The sequence below is a fragment of the Vulpes vulpes genome, chromosome 10 (genome assembly GCF_048418805.1).
Source record: "Vulpes vulpes isolate BD-2025 chromosome 10, VulVul3, whole genome shotgun sequence".
Lineage (NCBI taxonomy): Eukaryota > Metazoa > Chordata > Mammalia > Carnivora > Canidae > Vulpes > Vulpes vulpes.
Window position 1 is genome coordinate 3036115 of NC_132789.1, and position 17799 is coordinate 3053913.

The window sequence follows — 17799 nt, forward strand, 5'->3', positions numbered from 1 at the left end:
AGGAAATGGCTCCTCCCGTTTAGATGAGGCACTCTTGTACACTGTACAACCTGGCTAACTGTGCATGGCCATCCTGTGGGCCAGGCCCATGAGATCTCCAGGTGAAATGATGCGAATGTACCCATTGTTTCCACATATGGTTGTGGTCTCAGGATCCAGAATGATATCCCCAGAAGGTGCACTCAGTGGGGCAGAGCTTGAGGGGTTTCCGGAAAGCCCCTCCCACTCCCTGTCATCTTATCTGAGATCCTACCATACAGTGCATTTCCTTGAACAAAAGGGTAGTAGGACTTTGAAGAGAGCTTGTTGGATGAATCCATGGCAGAATGACTAAACGCTTCGAGGGAAGAAGGAAGGCTCCTTCCCCCAGCCGCGGGCAGGAGCAGCGTGGAAGGTGGGGGAGTGGGGTTCTCAGAGGTGTAGGACAGCCTTCTTGATTCTGTTTGTAAGGAGATTGGGACTCATAGAGCTGGTCCAGGCTCATCTCCTGGAGTCCTGAGGACACCATCCTGGGGGCCAGGAAGTGGGGCCAGGGACCGACCCCTCTTGTGAGCTTCCCCCAGTGTGAGGCATGGGGTTCAGCACGGGGCATGCAGAAATCCTGAGCTCTGGCTTCCTACCTGGATGGTGGTCATCCCGACCTCCCGCCCGACCAGGATCCTGCTGTCCTGGAGTGTGGCCACGTGAGGTTCCTCCAGCTTCATGAAGTCTGCAACCAGGTGGGTGATGTCGACTTGCCAGTCGGGACTGAGAAGGTGGCTCGGCTGGCCCCACGGGCCAGCGCCCTCCGACACGAACTGGGTGAGGACCCGCACCGTGGCGTGCTGGTACTGCAGGGCACAGCCTCGGCCCCGCCGCTCCTCCTCGTCTTCATCCTCGCTCTCTCGAGTGGGCCTTGGGGGAAAGAGAAGGAGCCCTCAGGTCCCAGGAATGGGTCCAAAGATGCTCTGGAGCTGCAAGCCAGACTAGGCAGGTGCCTGCCGCAGCCTCCAGGGGACAACAGTCCCAGCAGGAGCCTCAAGACCCTGCGGGAGCACTGATTCCACCACAGGCAGCACACAGGGCTTCTCTGTCTCAAAGACATCCTTTGGCAAAAGGCTTAAGAGCTCACACTTACGAAGTCTACACAATCCAATAAATAACAGCGAACAGCCACACACACCTACTCACAATTTAATTTGAATGAATAAGAATTAAACAAATTAAAACTTTAAATTTCTTAGTCACGCAAGCTATATTCCAAGTGCCCCATAACCCCACCTGCTAGGGGCTGCTACAGTGGACACTGGTTCTCGAACATTCCACCACTGCAGCCAGTTGTATTGAACAGAGCTGTACTACGCTCTTGGGGGTAGATGTGCCCTTCTAGGTGCCACCTGTACGCTCTCTTAACCTCCTTGCGGCAGCAAGTTTCAGGTCTGCCCTCCCCAGGGACGTGGAGCACACTCATTCTCTGGGTCACTTGTGACCATCAAACAGTCTGAAGGACTGCCTGGATTCATGGCTGACCCCCCGCCCAGTTGGGGCAGATTCCTTCAAGTTTTCCTTGGAGAGGGAGATGCTGTCTTATGGGTAGAGAGGCTCTCCCTGAGTGCACGCTGGCTTGCCCCTTGCAATGAAGATCTATTGCCTGGGAGACTCCAGAAAGGAGCCCTGAGCATTCAGGATGGAAGATCCCAGGAAGGAGACCAGGAAGGTGACAACAGCTCTTATTCCCCTGACCAGAGGACCACAGAGCCAAGGAAACGACCCCAGCTCCTCCATATGACAATCCAGAGTCACACAGAATAAATTAGAGCCTTTTCTTTCTTTCTTTCTTTCTTTTTTCTTTCTTTCTTTTTCTTTTTTCTTTTTTTTTTTTTTGGTTTAAGAGCAAATGGCGACACCATGGTCCAATATGAATGCAATTAAGTTTTATGCAGTTATTTGATATGCACAGAGCCAATCAAGCTTGTAGATATTCATAAAGCACAGAAAAAGAAACTACTATTTCACTTAGAGTAAATAACCCCAAACTCAAATTTCCCTGAGGGCTGAGAGGCTAGAAAAATGTATCACTTCTCTCATGTCATTCTGGGGGAGCCACTTTCAGGACCATCTACAGGAAGCTCAAGTCCAAAGTGTACACAGTCTGGGGTTGATGATGATCCTGCCATTTTTCAGCCTCCCACCTGGCTGGTTATCCTGGGCCGTGGTTAGGCTGGACAAGAGGTAACGTACAATCAGGCCAGCATCTACCATGTGCTGGGCCCTGTCCTGGCTCCATCATCAACAAAGCCGCTGTGATCACGGCTCTGGTGCATCTCCCATCCTGGGCTCACCTCTTACTGGACACAATGGGGACCCTCCAGCCTTTGATCTGGCTCAGCTCTGTGTCCGAGACCTCAATCTGTAGGGGTAGCCGGGGCACCCACACGGTGATGTGCAGGGAGGCACTCAGGTGCTGGTAGGTGAAGTTCACCACCGCATCCACCTTGCCCTTCATCTCTTTGCCATTGACAAAGACGTAGTCACATCTTTCAGACACCTGCAAAGACAGAAAGGGGGTGGAGAAGTCACCAGGCCCTACCGACCACTCTTCTTGCATTTGTGTTTTCCCCTAGCAAAGCACACATGCTTAATTTAGGGTCTTCCCAGTGCAGAGCCTAAGACAAGGATTCTGTGCATCTGGTCTACTTGGGAGATGGCTCCAGGGAGAAGCGAGTAGGGAGCAGAGCGAGAAAGAAAGAGGATGAGTCAACAGAAAGCGACTTCTTTACTTTTTTGCTGTGGATCAGTTTCTCTGGAACCTCATGAAAGCCTACAAAATTGTCACCGAAGGGTAGGAAGCAGGAATATTATGTATCAGCTCCCATCTCTCACTGCCCCTATGTGTTAACTCCCCGGCACTTTCAGGCTGAGATACAGGCCCACGGCACCTGAAAAGAGCCTGGGATAGGACACAGTAGTAGCTTGAGGTGGAATGTAGTATAATCACGGAGTGAGCTGGAATCTGTGTAGAGCTGCAGCCGAGACTGAGCTCTGAGTGGACACCGGAAGTGTCTGTTCCTCAGGCTGATGTCTGCTCATACAGTGAGCCACACCCCAATCAGCCTCCCCGGATCTAAAGGGTTCATGCTACCTTCCTCTGGAGACTGACTTGCTGTGCCTACACCCTCTCCTCTGATTATACACATCCCTGACAGTCTGAGACACCCAGGCCTCTGTGCACCAGGCTCCCTTTGCCTGAGAACACCCTTTCTTCCCTACTGGCCTGGCCAGGCACCTTGCCGACCCCCCAGGATCATTTACGTATTTGTAGTATAACTGCTTATCTTGGGAATGGCCGCATCGCGTTAGTGACTACCAGCCTATGTCCCTCCCCCTGTATTCCTCCCTTTGCTTTTCCCATTCCTACCACATCACTGCCTCGGGAAAGAGCGGAGACAGAGCACAAAGCAATATAAACACATAGAAAATAGAATAAAAGTCTGCGAACATTAAGACTATGTGTTCTAAAATCTAATCCCTTACGGAGATGAATCTGCCCACGGCGCCATGGCCATTCTCATGTGGCAGGAAGATGCCCATGTCCCTTGGGAGTGGGCTTGAAGGAGCACTATGAGCAGGGATTGGACTGTATCTGACTGGTGATGGATGCCCCGAGAGATTGTAAGCAGAACACTCAAGAAGACTGGAAGCCCCCCCTCTCCTAAGGCCTTGGCAATAGTTACATCTTTTGAAAATTAGACTGGGATTATGTTCTGCAGCCTTAATGAATTGAAAATTGAGACTAGAAATCAATTTGTGTTTTCAAGAAATGGCATGACTGTCTTGCATATACAAGTTGACGGATGTGATTTATACTGGCCCCGTGTGTCCGGATCAACCACCAAGCTATGAAATCCTTGAAGGAAAGAAGCACATCTTTTTAAAATCTTTGATATAGTTCCACACGGCAGATGCTCATGAAGCAGGAACCTAGCAGAGTGGATAATGACTGGATAGATGAATGTGTGGATGGATGGATGGATGGATGGATGGATGGATGGGTGTTTGGATATGTAGATGGGCAGGTGAGTGGGTAGATGGATGAATGGATGAATGCATATATGGATGGTTGGGTGGATGGATGAATGTATGACTGGATGGGTGGGTGGATAGGTAGATGGATACACACACACAGATGGATGGATAGATTATTGATGGACAGCTAGAGAGATGAGTGAAGAAGCCTTTCTTCAGGAGGACGTCTGCTTCAAGACAACCAAACAAGGATCTCAGGGTGAAGGAAGACTGAGATATGATGGAGCCAAGAGCAGTGGAAACACAAGACATTTACTTGAAAGTTACCAGAAAGCTCTCAAGCAGTGTTTCCTAATCTTTTTGGGGCCATTGACTCCTTTGAGAACACATGTCAAGCTAATTTTTGCTACGGAAATGCATAGACATACAGTTTCGCATAACATTTTGGAGTTAATGAATTCACACGTGGACTCCTCATAGAGCACTTACCATATACTAAGCTATAGCTGCCAATTTGCTGATCTGTCTCCTGTCGGGGCTGTGTACTCTAGAAGGAGCAGTGTCTCCTTCCAGGGGTCTGTGGACCCAGTTAAATCACATCAATGCTGAGCAATGAACTCGAGTGATCACCCTCTCCTTCCTCAGCTTCTGGGAACTATGGATGGTTACTCTGGGCCCGATTTTCATCTCCAACTCTTGCTTCTATTTGAAAGGGCAGCTGGTGAGGGCTGTGCTGAGAGAAGCTCCTCCATCTGCTGGGCACAGTGGCAGGAGCAGCTGGGAGGGGAACACATGGATGGATCCTCTCACTCATGGTCAAGAGTGGTTTAAAAATGTTTACCTACTGATTAAGGGTGGAAACCAATTTTAGCTGCTGTCCCAGACTTGCCATTAGCATGTAAACACTGTCCTGGATCTGGGCAGGCATTAGCATAATAGCCGAGCAAGAGTTATATCAGTAATCACTTCTTTAATCAATGTTGTAATTTACAGACCATTGACTTTACTCATTTATTACCTTCTTGAGCTCTGGTGGGAGGGAACCTGGCCGCTCCAGAATATATAAATAATTAAGAGGAATGCCAAGGGTATGAAGTTGCGGTGCATGATAGAGCCATTGTCACTGCTATTCCTGAAGGTGTCATAAATGTCTGGGGAAGTCTCGGGATGCATTAATCATCTCCTAAGTGGCTAGAAGTGAGAACCACAATATCACAAAACGAGCTGGCTCATCTGCGGAGTAGGAACCGAAAACCCCACAGGAATCTATTTAGTTCCTTGGCTTCATTTCTGGGACTCTTTCATCCTTCATTGTGGGTGGGCCGCCCGCCGAGAAAGCTGCCTGCTGGCCTCTGCCCACTCTGACATTTAAACCATCCAGTCCAAACGCACAGTGGCCGGACCGCTCTGGTGAAGCAGCACATGGTCAGCTGACATCTTCTGCTGTCATTTGGGCCTTGGCGACTTCCTGATGACAGCACCTGCTTCTTTCCCACGGGGAACCACTTGGGGACCACTTTCCATGGGGAGGGCAAAGCCATTTGCTGGTCAACCACTGACATCCAATGCAACTTTCGTCTGAAAAAAGCAGCCAAGCATGTTCTCAAACTTGAGAAAATCCAAGAGGGAGGGTCAATGCACAGACTGTTGGGCCCAGCCCTAGAGTTTCCGACTGAGCAGGTGTTGGTAGGGCTCCCATGTCTGCATTTCTATCAAGGTCCCAGCTGATGCTGAGGCTCGGAGTCTGAGGACCACGTGTGGAGATGCACTTCTTGAAATAATGCAATTCCCCTTCCTCTGTTTCCATGGCACCTTCTACTTCCTGTCAATCCATTCGGGCTGCTGGAAGGGAGTAATGCAGACTGGGGGCTTAAGGAACAGACAGTTGTCTCTCACAGCTCCAGAGGCTGGAAGCCCCAGATGAGATGGCAGCAGGCCCGGCGTCTGGTGAGGACCCATCCCATCTCTTAGATGCCAGCTTTTCACAATGTCCTCACAGCAAAAAAAGTAAGGGAGCTGTCTGGGGACGCTGCTTTCAGGTCATAATCCCATCCACAAAGACTCTACCCTCATGACCTCACCACCTCCCAGAAGCCCCACCTCCTCATACCATTTCATTGCAGGTTAGTGTCTCACCTGAGGAAGTGGGGTGCGAGAGACACAGACATCCCATCCACAACATATTCCTTCCAGTACTATAATCATTCAGTTATGATGCTTTATAGCACCTCTGTGCTATTGACTCCCAGAATCCTATCTCCAGAACCCGGTGGCTTATTCAACAACTCCACCTGGATCTCTAATTAGCATCTCAATAAGCTTGGAAATCAAATTCCTTGCATTTTTTTTTTTTTTTTTTTTTTTTTGCCGCTTAGGAGCCCAGAGGCTGGAAATAGAAATTAAATTCAGATACAAAAATATCAGATTTACATTTCTTACACTCCTGAGTTCGTAGACTTGCCCTGTTCACACAAAATAGGGCACGGTCTTGTGAAGCAGCAATGTGTTCTTATAAAAGAACACGTGCAATATGCCTTCCTTATTTTGGCCCTTTCTGGAGCTACCAGCAGCATTGTGTAGAAGAGGAAACGGGGAGCTGCGGCTCCCTGACCCGGTGGTTGGCCCGCGGTGGGGAGGTGGGGTGAGCCACCTACTGATGACAGCTGCAGATGGCAGATTCAACAGACTACTTTGATGATGCTGCCCTCGCAAGTGGCATCCTGAGATTGTGGCCCTGGAAGTCATCCTTCATGCCTCGGGGGTCTCAGGGTCATCTCTGTTCCTACTGGCAGGTGAGCAGGGAAAGGAAGGGGCTGAGAGAGGCCACTGGCCAGCGAGTCCCATAGGTATCATGTCCACATCCTCTCTATAAGCTGCACTGGCCCTGTTTCTTGGCCCATCCTATGTGAGCCCGCTCGGACGGGCTGGATCGGTCCAAATCTAGGCAGGAGACAGAAGCTACAGGTGACTTGGAGGAGGCTGTGACAAAGGAACTCTTTACAAAGGTGTGGGCAGGGCTACAGAAACCAACAGAGACAGCACAGCACGCCAGAGATACAGGGGTAGAGGGTCAAAGAGCATCTCCAAAATCCAGGTCCAGCCAGAACCACAGAATGGGAGCTGGTTTAGAATTAGGGTCTTTGCAGTTATCAGCTGAAGTGAGGTCAAACCAGCTTACCGTGGGCCACGGAGGGCTGGTGTCCGCATGGGTAGAGAAGAGGATGCAGAGGCAAGTGCCAGAGGGTGATGTGGGGCACAGGCAGAGGTGGACAGATGCGGCCACATGCCAGGGAACGGCAAGGACTGTGGCCACCAGGAACGGGCAGAGGCAAGGTAGGGACTCTCCAGACCCCGGAGCCTTCAGACAGAGCAGGGCCCTCCCCACACCCTGGTTTTGGACTTCCGGCCTCCAGAACTGTGGGGGAGCAGGATTGCTTTAGCCCCCCAGTGTGTGGTCATCTGTGATGGCAGCCCCGGGATGCTGGTACAGTTTGCCACCCCTGGAAGAGCCAGGCAAGGGACAGCTACTGGAACCCAGCAGGGGCGCTGCCCCTTCGGGGATACCTGCCTCCAGGAGCTAGGACCTCGCTGGAGGGCGCAGCCACTGTCAACCTGCAAGCTTGCGGGAAGGGGCCCAGAGACTGACGTCTCTCCCCTCGCCCCCTGCCCACTGGAGTCTCCCATGGCCTCAGCCCCCCAGGGGAAGTGGGGATGGCCAGGCCTGGTAAAGTGACCCCAAAGGCCGGCCTCCCATGGCGGGAGGAGAAGGTAGAGAGATCTGAAAGGATGTGTAGGAATTTCCAACACAGAGACCTTCTCTCAGCATGTTCCCATCTTCTTAGTCTAGGGTTAATGTTGAAAACTTTGTGTGAATCACAGAACCCTCTTAAACTCTAGCACGATCCCTAGAGAAGTACAAGCTCTTCCCTGATGCACCCCTGCAATCTCTCCCGTGCATCTTCTGCACATCTTCCCTTGTGCACTGTGCCTCTGGGTGGTGGTCCTCCTGCCACGGGGCCGTTGCACTTGCCTTTTCTTCTGCCTGAAGGCTCCTCCACTATTCATCTGTGCGATTTGTCCCTCTTGTCCTCTTGGTCATGAAGATAGTGGTTCTCCACAAGGGGCCACTGTGTCCCCTGGGGAACATCTGACAATCCTTGGAGATCTTTTTGGTTGTCACAACTAGGGGAAGAATTGTCACAGCTAGATGTGCTACTAGCATCTAATGGTTGAGGCCAGTGATGCTGCTTGGCATCCTGCACTACATGGACAGCCCCCAACAAAGAATCAGCAGATCCTAAATGTCAGTGTGCTGAGGCTGACAGATGCTGCCTTACTCAGAGGTAAGCTTCTCAGAGGCCTTTTCTCCAACGTTCCTATTCAGATCACAACTCCCCCAGACCCCTCCCCTGCTTTATTCTTCTAGTTTATCATGTATTACTCTCACATATGCTATGAATGTTACCTATTTATTGCGGTTATTATTTGTCCTCTCTTTCTAGAACCTAAACTCTGGGATGACAAAGATTTTTGACTGCTTTGTTCAGTTTTCAGTGTTTTTTTCAGTGATTAAAATAGTACCTAGTGCTCAGATATGAGGCTCACCACACACTTCCTGCCGGAGGGGCCACTCAGGCCTACCAGGTCCCACAGTGCCCCCACTGTGCACAGGTGCACACACAGGAGTATGCATGCTCAGATGCACACACGTACAGGTGTATGCATGCATGGGTGCACACACATACAGGTGCCCACACACAGAAGTGCATGCATGCACAGGTGCACACACATACAGGTGCATGCACATACATGTATATGCATGCTCAGATGCACACACGTACAGGTGTATGGATGCATGGGTGCACACACATACAGGTGCTGACACAGGTACATGCACATACAGGTGCAGGTGCACACACAGGTGTATGCATGCACAGGTGCACGCGAGGAGGTGGGTTTTCACTGGTGATGGTATGCTGTGTAACAGCAAACACTCACTGAGCATTTACACTGAGCCAGGAGCCACTTAAAGAGTTCACATGGATGACCTCAGTGAACTCTGGTCAGGACCACATGAGGGAGTTACTTTATCTTTTGAGTCATATCCACATTTCAAGTGAAGAATCAAAGTCACAGAGAGGTGATGTAACTCCCCAACATCACACAGCAGGTAGTCAGTGAGCCACACAGATAGTCAACCCCAACCCTCTGCTCCCACTGGCTCTGTGAGGATGGAGCTGTTTGGTTCTGATTCTTCCCTCTTTCCTACTGTGGGTGGTCTCTATTCCCCCCTCCTGCTGATGGTGGACCTGGCCCCATGATGAGCTTTGGCCAGGACAATGTGAACAGAAGGGACAGCTGAAAAGTCCCAGCCCAGGCTTTAGCGGTGCCACACATTCCGGGCAGTCTTTGTGCACTCTGCCATGAGCAGCAGTTCCCTGAAGCAGCTGCGGCCGTTCAGCTGGCCCTGGAACGAGACCCAGGAGCCCAAGGTGGCCCCACCTGCAGGGGATGGTCAGCCCCAGCTGAGCCCACAGACCCCCAGCTGGCCTGCAAATGCATGAGCAAGAAGAAACGATCAGTGTTAAAACCACATGGACGTTGGGGCCACTTGTTATGCAGCACAGTTGCCTGGCTTATTCTGCTAAGTGCTCAGGGGCAGATGCACCAGCCTGTCACTCTCAGGAGCTTCCATGCTCCTCCCTGCCTTGTCACCACTCCTGTCATCTTATCCTTTGTCTCTCCTCCTCAGGAAGCAGTGAGGCCGGGGTTGGGAGGACGAGGAGATGGCGAGTCCTGCTCCCAGGTTCAGGAAGGGGCACAGTGGTTTTGGGGAGCCTCCTTGGAGCGCTTCTCCTCCTGGAGCAGTAGCGTTTGCATGGACACCCAGTTTTGGGTGTTCGGACCCCGTTCCTTTCTCCATGCCCGGTCTCCCACGAACCGTCTGGCCCCTCTGGCTTCTGTGCGCAGACAGCCTTCCTCCACGGCTGCCGTAGGGAGATGCTCCGGCTCAGGAAGGCCTGGTGCCCGCCGGCGGTTCCCGCATCACTGAAGGTGTCATAGTGGCTCTTCTGACATCTTAGGGGGACAAGGAAGGGAGACCAGCAGGGCCTGAGGCCAGCCTGTGTTTCTGAGGTGAGGTCTGGGCACCTCCCTTCTTTGCCCTTCCTGCCTCTCACTGTGGCGGCCAAACGGGATTCCCACGTCCCACGGCCTTGGAAGTCTGTTCAGCGATTACGTGCACTTTATGCAGCTGACAGTGCAGAACGCTGCCAAGACTTGGAAGCGCCACGCCGTCTCGGCTCAGGAACCCTGTCCTCTCGGAGGTGTCTATGCTGGGGCAGGCCTGGCCGGGAGGAGGGGGGCAGGGCAGGGTACGGAGGCCAGAAGGCCCAAGGGAGAGGCTGGGAGGGGAGGCTGAGCTGTGATGCTGACTGGGGCACTCGGGCTCAGGGAAGGGGAGGGAAGCGTCCACGTGGCCTCCACGTGTGGCAGGGAGCACACTTGCCTGGGATGTGTGGCCGATGCTGCCGCCCTACACTGTGTCTCCTTCGTCCACCGAACAAGGACTCCTTTCAGCCTCCACTTCTGTGCCCTGCCCTGCTCCAGGCACATGTCTCAGTGCTGAGATGGGACGTGAGAGGTCAGACACTGCTCTCCAGAGGTCCCATTTCGGGAGGACAGCCACAGGTGAGGACAAGCAAGCAAGGAAGCCACCGTGGGCAGCCCACACCACGAGCAAAGTGGATGAATGACCCATGATGGGGAACGAGCACAGAGCAGACCTCTCTGGGAGGTGACGTTTGTCAGACGGAATCGTCACTGGCAGGAAGGTGGCAGCCATGCGGGATCTGGGGGACGAAGATCCCAGGAGAGAGAAACGACGAGATGAGCGAGCATTTATGAAGTGTCTGCTGTATGCCAGACTGCACTGAGCGCACATGTACTTTCATCCTCACACGCGCCACTGTGCAGGGGAGGACACTGCAGCACAGAGAGGCTGAACATCTTCTCCAAGGTCACAAAGCTAGTGGCCCTTGGACTTGGATGGAAAGCAGTGGTCTCACTCCAGAAATGCTCCTCTCTTTTTTAAAAAATGATCTTTGCCAATTTGGTGAAAACTTCTCTCTGTTCTTTCGCTTTTGAATTAGAAAGAACAGTGGACATAGAGACATTTCTTGGGGTCTGTGAATGGCTCTTCCTTCTGTGACGTCTCCGAGCCACGGCGCTCACCAACAAGAAACTTATTAGACTCAATCCTCTCCTCTCAGTAGGAGTCAGTGTCACATCATCATGCACAATGACTCATGTGATTTTAAGAGCAGAGCTGCATCTCAGGCCCCTCAGCACGTGCCATTCTTTCCATGGAAATTTAGGAGCAACATAGTTCTTTTTTTTTTTTTTTAAGATTTTATTTATTTATTCATGAGAGACACAGAGAGAGGCAGAGACACAGGCAGAGGGAGAAGCAGGCTCCAAGCAGGGAGCCCAATGGGGAACTTAATCCCAGGACTCCAGGATCACAACCTGAGCCAAAGACAGATGCTCAACCACTGACCCACCCAGGTGCCCCAACATAGTTCTTTTTGAAGAAAAAAAAAACCCTTGGATTTTCTCTGAAATGTTAGGGAGAAATTTTTGACATCTCAAAGCTGGATGTATCTAAGACACACACCCTGATGCTTTGATACACACACACACACACACACACACACACACCATGAGACAATCCCCACGGTCCAGCTCAATAGCGCACACTGCTGCTGACTTGGTTCTTGTTGCACGTGTGGACGTGTGTGTGCTGAGAAGGATTAATACAGTATCTGTTCTCCTAGCAAATGCCCAGTGCTCACGATGGTGAGCAAGGCTCCCTTTTGCCCCCTTACACGGTGCACAGTCCCAAAACAGGGCTGGGTCTGTTGTAGAAGCACAAGGGTGGTGGGTGGATGTGCGTCAGGGAAGCAGGCCGGGATGCGCCATGTGGGGACACCATGGCATCTCACAGCTGCCAGGAGAATTGGGTGAGAAATCCTGCAAATGTAGGAATTAGCCCAGGGCCCCCACATGACGGGTGGGCAGGTGGCGCCAGGCCCAGCAGATGGGGAATCTGCAGAGGGCTGGGCAGACAGGGTGACTTAACCCCAGAAGTGTGTGTACAGGGGCTTTGGTTTCTCATGCCTTGAGGAGGAGCATGGAAAGAAGCTTCCAGAGTGACAGCCTGAAACAGATCTGACCTCTCTCCAGTAGCTGTTGCCCTGGGTCAGTCCCACCCCCCAGGGGGCCATCTGCCTGACCTTTCTCCACGATGTCACTTGAGATCCTCAAGTCCTGGGATCCAGGACACAAGGCATAGACGGTCCTGTGATGATGGGACTGGGTGCCCCACTGCTTCTCTTTGACCCCCCCAGCCTGGCAGAGCTACAGGGGGGCAATAGCCGCCGTTGCCTGAACACAGTGCCGTCACCTGGCACTCCCACTCTGTCACCAGGAGTGAGGAGCAGAGGCTGTAATTGGGCAGTGAGGATGGAAACAATCGAGCCACATGACGGTCGGGGCCGACTTGGGCGGGGTGTCCTGAAGCCCTGGGGCCAGGCTCCCTGGCTGCGACCACATCTGACTCCCCTCTGGGAGCTCAGGCACCAGATGCCAGCAGCAGGCCAGCCGGTCTGGGCCTCGAGCGAGTGTACTGTATTTATCCGACAGGTGTTTTCCTCTTCTGATTTGGGGTCACTCCATTTAAGCTTTCCACACAGCAGGTGCCCATTTCCTTGCCAAGTACCCGCTGGCTTCATAGCCAACTGCAGGGCCACATCCTCCTGGGAGAAGCAGGGGCACACGCTTGCCGGAGATGAGAATTCAGACTTCATCGCCTCCTCTTGGCCTCTGGCTCCATCAAGGGAGGTCATCGCTTTGGCTAATGTCACCAGGAAAAACCAAGGAGTCCCCAGTACCAAGACAGGCCCTAGAAAATTGCCAACAAACCTCACGGAATGAACCAGCACGTGATTCAATGTATGCCCTGAGGATGCGATTACCTCATGTACCACAAGGCAGAAAGCTCTGAGGGGACCCCGTGCTCTGTTGTGTCTGCAGGACACGTCTTTGTCTCAAAGAAGCTGACATGTGGACAGATGTGCACAGCAGACACTCTGGTGGTTCTGGGGGCTGGGGATGCTTGTCCTTGTCATGCATGTCCTCCCTGTTATTGTTCATGAGACCTTTTTGGATGGAACCCTGCCTTTCCTGGGACACAGCTCTTTCTCCTCTAGATTGGAAACCCACAGATGCTTATGGAGTTCCCAGAATCCAGCAATCCTCAGCGCGCATTGTGATGCTTGCAAACCCAAACCCTGAGCACTGAGCGCCCTGTAGACCAGGCCACTTCCATTTCCCAGATGCCCTCCAGTCAGGGACACATGAGGGCAGAGGTGAAAGGAGGACACAGGCAAAGCTGTGTAAATGCTGTGGCCCATCTCTGCAAGGCACCCCAGGACGCACCACCCTTCTATGTACACGACCCTATCAGTGTCGAGAAAGGCATAGAAGGAGGGCGGGCGGGTCAACACTGATCCCTGGAGGGCTGGGGGGCTGGCAGGTGTGCTGTAGGCATATGTGTATAGATTTTCCAGTTAAAAAACTGTGGTTAAAAAAAGTTTGCGTTTCGTGATCCCATTTTTTTTTACAAAATTATAGCTCTATATATGGATATGCATAGATGTGTCAAGAGAGATGTGTAAAAAATGATCACCAAACTGCTTTAATAAGAAACCACGTATTGTTTGATTCCATTTATATGAAATGCCCAAAAGAGGCAAATCTATAGAGATAGAAAGTGGATTAGTGGTTGCCCAGGGCTAGAGGTGGGGATGAGGATTAACAGTAAATGGGATGATAAAATATTCTAAAATCGGGTCATGGTGATAGTTACTCAGCTCAGTAAGTTTACTAAAACATCACTGAAGTCTACATAAATAGATAAGTTGTAATTCTAATGTTTTTAGCCACACTGTGAATGCCACCCAGATTATGCCCATCGGTGCTCCACCTGCAGCCCCGTCTTGCCTCATAGGACTATCCAGGGATTCCCCGAGCCAACCGGGGTCAGAGTCAAGTCCTTCCATGTGTTGGCTGGAGTCCTGGCTCTTAGGGGATTTGCAAAAATGGTCATAAAGATGCCAAGAATTGGGGATGAGATTGCGGATGGGGCAGAGTGGGGGCTGGCTCTAGATCCAACCAAGTGCCTTCTCCCTACCTTGGCCTTGCCAAGTAAATGAGGTGATTTGGCCACAAGAAAGTGAGGTGACTGTCCAGCAAGAAACAGAGTGCAGTTCCCTGAGAGTAGTGGCTCTAATGGCAGAAATTCTACCCACCAGGGGATGCTTCTCAATGTCTGGAGACACGTGTGGTTGTCACCACCCCGGGAGTGCCATAGACATGTGCTGGTAGAAGCCAGGATCACTTCTTGTGCACAGGGTAAGCCCCCTAATGAAGGTTACCGGGCACAGAGCATTGGTAGTGCTGACAGTGCGAACTCCTCCCCGAGGCGAGATCTTTGCCATCCAACAGAGGAGCTGTTCGCCACGGCAGCCAGGGAGACCGGACACGTACCCTACACATCAGATACACACTGGGTTCGGGAGGCTGGGTACCAATAAATAGGACATGACACTCATCACTTTTATATTGATCACATGTTGAAATGATCATGTTTTTAATATAAAGGGGTTAAATATATGTATTTAAAGCAATTAGTTTTGGGATGCCTGGGTGGCTCAGTCACTTGAGCGTCTGCCTTCAGCTCAGGTCACAATCCCAGGGTCTTGGGACCCACATAGGGGTCCCTGTCCAGCAGGGAGTCAACTTCACTCCCGGCTCCTCGCCCTGCTTGTGCTCTCTCTCTCTCTAAGTAAATAAATAAATAAAAATCTTTAAAACAAAACAATTAGTTTCACCTGTTCTTTCTTTTCTGAATGTGACCGTTGGAGAAATTTAAACCACATGCATGGCTCATGTTGCACTTCTCTTGGACAGTTTGGTTCAGAACTTCATGCCCTCCCTGCTCTTTTCAGACCTCCCATAAGGCATTGTAGATTTGGGGCTGCCATTAGCCAGTAAATCACTCTTGGGGGAATTAGGAAAAAGCTCTCTTCCTTGAGATGTTGAGAATATGCTGGTGTTGCTGGGACCCCTTGCTGCTGCTGGAGGGTTGTCATAACCTAGACGGCTTGCATGCCCCACCCCACCCCCCGGGACTGTGGCCCTGAGTGCAGTGGGCGGTAGTGGCTGGGCGGGTCCTGTGGTTTTCAGGGAAGGATCTTTCCACCCCATTCCCCACACTCAGCAGTTTGTAAGATTCTCTTCTACTTACATGTGCTGCTTTCAACACCAGAGAAGAGTGTTGCTCTGATGCTGTGTCAGACCCATTTGAGAGAAAAAAAAGCATTATCTTGTTGTTTGCTTTGGATCTTTATGTTTTCTTCTGGGTGTGTTTGCAGGATTACAAAACATATGGGGAAAGACCAAGTGGTTCGTTTCCGGTTTGGAGAAACCCTCATGCTGTCTTATTCTTTTTTTTTTTTTAATGCTGTCTTATTCTTGAACAAGCATTGTGGGTACATTATCACAGCAAATATTGGTGGGAAAGACCACAAATTAGGGTCATTCCCTCAAGAAACTTACACTCTGGAGCAGAGATTGCTCTAGGCAACCTTCTTCTTGGAAGGGTGAAATAGCAAATGTGTTAGATCTGCAGGTCAGGTGGTCTCTGTCAAAACTGTGTGACCCTTGCAAGGGCCACCATAGACAATATAAAAATAGGTTTAAGCAGTCATGTTCCAATAAAGCTTTATTGACACAACAGAGTGGGCTGGATTTGACTCATGGTTCATGGTCTGTCTTATCAGTGGTTTCAATAGCTGCCCCATGGGCCAGACTCACAGTGCAGATGTGTTTTTTACCCATTAAAAAAAATTGTAATTGGTTGCCGATGATGAAAAACAAGTGATCTTTACATAAAATCCAAATCTGTAGTTTCTCTTGAAGAGCCAGCAGTACCGAACTCACATTTACTCATGTGATTCACTGTAGCTGAATACCTCTGCCCCTCTAGCCCAGGCTGCGTCTGGCTTACTCTGCCCCCACTGCAATCACCTGCTTGGTTACTGTAAAGTATTTGGGGCTTGAGCCCCAGTCCAAAGCACACCTGATGAAAACCGGGTTTGGAGTGATGCCAACGTAGAAAGACTGAAATGGAAAAATTTAGTAATTCAGCTGGAAGTGTGGTGTCCATAAACTGACTAAATGAACTTATTGTGGGGTGGGGGCTGAAACTCTTCAGGGAATGGGATGCCCGAGAGAAGTCCCCATCAGTTCAATCCAGATGATTAATGAGGACATTTACCTTGATGACATCCTCGTCTGTGGACTTGCACTCCACCGACTCGGAGATATCCATCACGGCACTGTTCTCCTCCACAGAGACCACCTTGATGGGCAGGACCACTGTCTTTCCCGTGAGGATGGCAGTATTCAGAATTTCCGTGTCCTGCCAGAAGAACCAGACATGCTAGGGTCAAGGGAGCTAGTCAGTGCTCTTGAACACCCAGGGGGAAGCTCCCAAGGTGCCTGCCAGGCTGTCCTTATTTAGAACAAGACCCTGTAGCACTCACCTTGGGAACTTGGGCAAAAGTGGCCATTTGGGGGGATAATTTTCCAAGAACACTGAACAATTTATGATCATCTTCCTGGTTACCGACGGCAATGGTCGAAAAATACGTTTTCTCCTTTTGCAGAGACCAGATAAAGTGATGCATCGGTTAGGTTTGGGTTGTAGGCAACAGAAACGAACTCCGGCTTGTCTGAGCAAGAAGGTGCAGCGGTGGGTTGAGAAATGTGCCTCCCCACCCAGATGCCCCTCCTCTAATCTCCAAAATGGGTGAGTCTGTTCTGTTACTTATGGTCTAAGGGACTTTGCGGTTGTGAATAAATTACGGATCTTGAGGTGGGCAGATTACCCTGGGCTATCTGGGGCAGACCCAACAGAATCATGATAGTCCTCCTAGGAGGTGATCATGAGGGTCAGAGGAAGAGGGGGTGAGGCAGGCACAGAGGCAGAGATCAGAGAGATAGGATCATAACCTGAGAGAGGTGGGGGTCCCCAGGAGCTCCCCTAGAGCCTCCAGAGGAAACCCAGCTCTGCTGCTACCTTGATTTTAGCTCCTTAGGACTCATTTCTGACTTCTGAGGTCCAGAGCTGTAATTTATTAAGTTGGTGTTCATCTGGTACCCGCAATAGGAAACAAACACAGGTTCTTTTCGGTTGGATCCTGTGCCACCCCAGGGTCAAAGGAAAAGCTAGAGTGGGCCTTGGAAATGCAGACCCCCAGCCAGCTTCCAGGATATTGAGAACTGGAAAGAAGGGGCAGTGTCTCTAGAGTGGGGCGGAGTGAAGAGCTTCAATCATTTCTCCTCTAGAGTCCCTCTGCAGACGACCTACCTAAGTTCTCCGGGGGGACGGTCTGGTTGGGCTCATGGGGGTAAAATGCCCGTCCATTCCTTGTCTAGGGGAGGATGGCACCCCTGTGACTCACACCATTACCCAGGACAAAAGGTCACTATTGGAAGAAGAGAGATGAAGAGCTTCCCACACAGGAAACAAGAGCAACAGTGGATGCCTGGCACAGGACCAGTGAGTCAGTCAGTTTTCTCCCCTGAAGCCCAGGATCACTACCCCCGGGTGATGGACACCAGACCCCTAGGGCACTGTCTTTCATGCAAACCAAAGAGATCTTCCTC

At 51.1% G+C, this 17799-nt stretch overlaps 1 protein-coding gene across 1 annotated transcript in view; it reads right to left on the reverse strand.

The window, feature by feature from the left end:
• TMEM132C (transmembrane protein 132C) overlaps positions 1-17799 on the reverse strand; it is a 303059-nt gene that overhangs the window by 7057 nt on the left and 278203 nt on the right. The window contains exons 5-7 of the mRNA XM_072722665.1: positions 16406-16549; positions 2322-2527; positions 621-894 (exon numbers count right to left, since the gene is read on the reverse strand). Coding sequence (XP_072578766.1) covers positions 621-894; positions 2322-2527; positions 16406-16549 — 624 coding nt within the window. The remainder of the gene's footprint in view (positions 1-620; positions 895-2321; positions 2528-16405; positions 16550-17799) is intronic.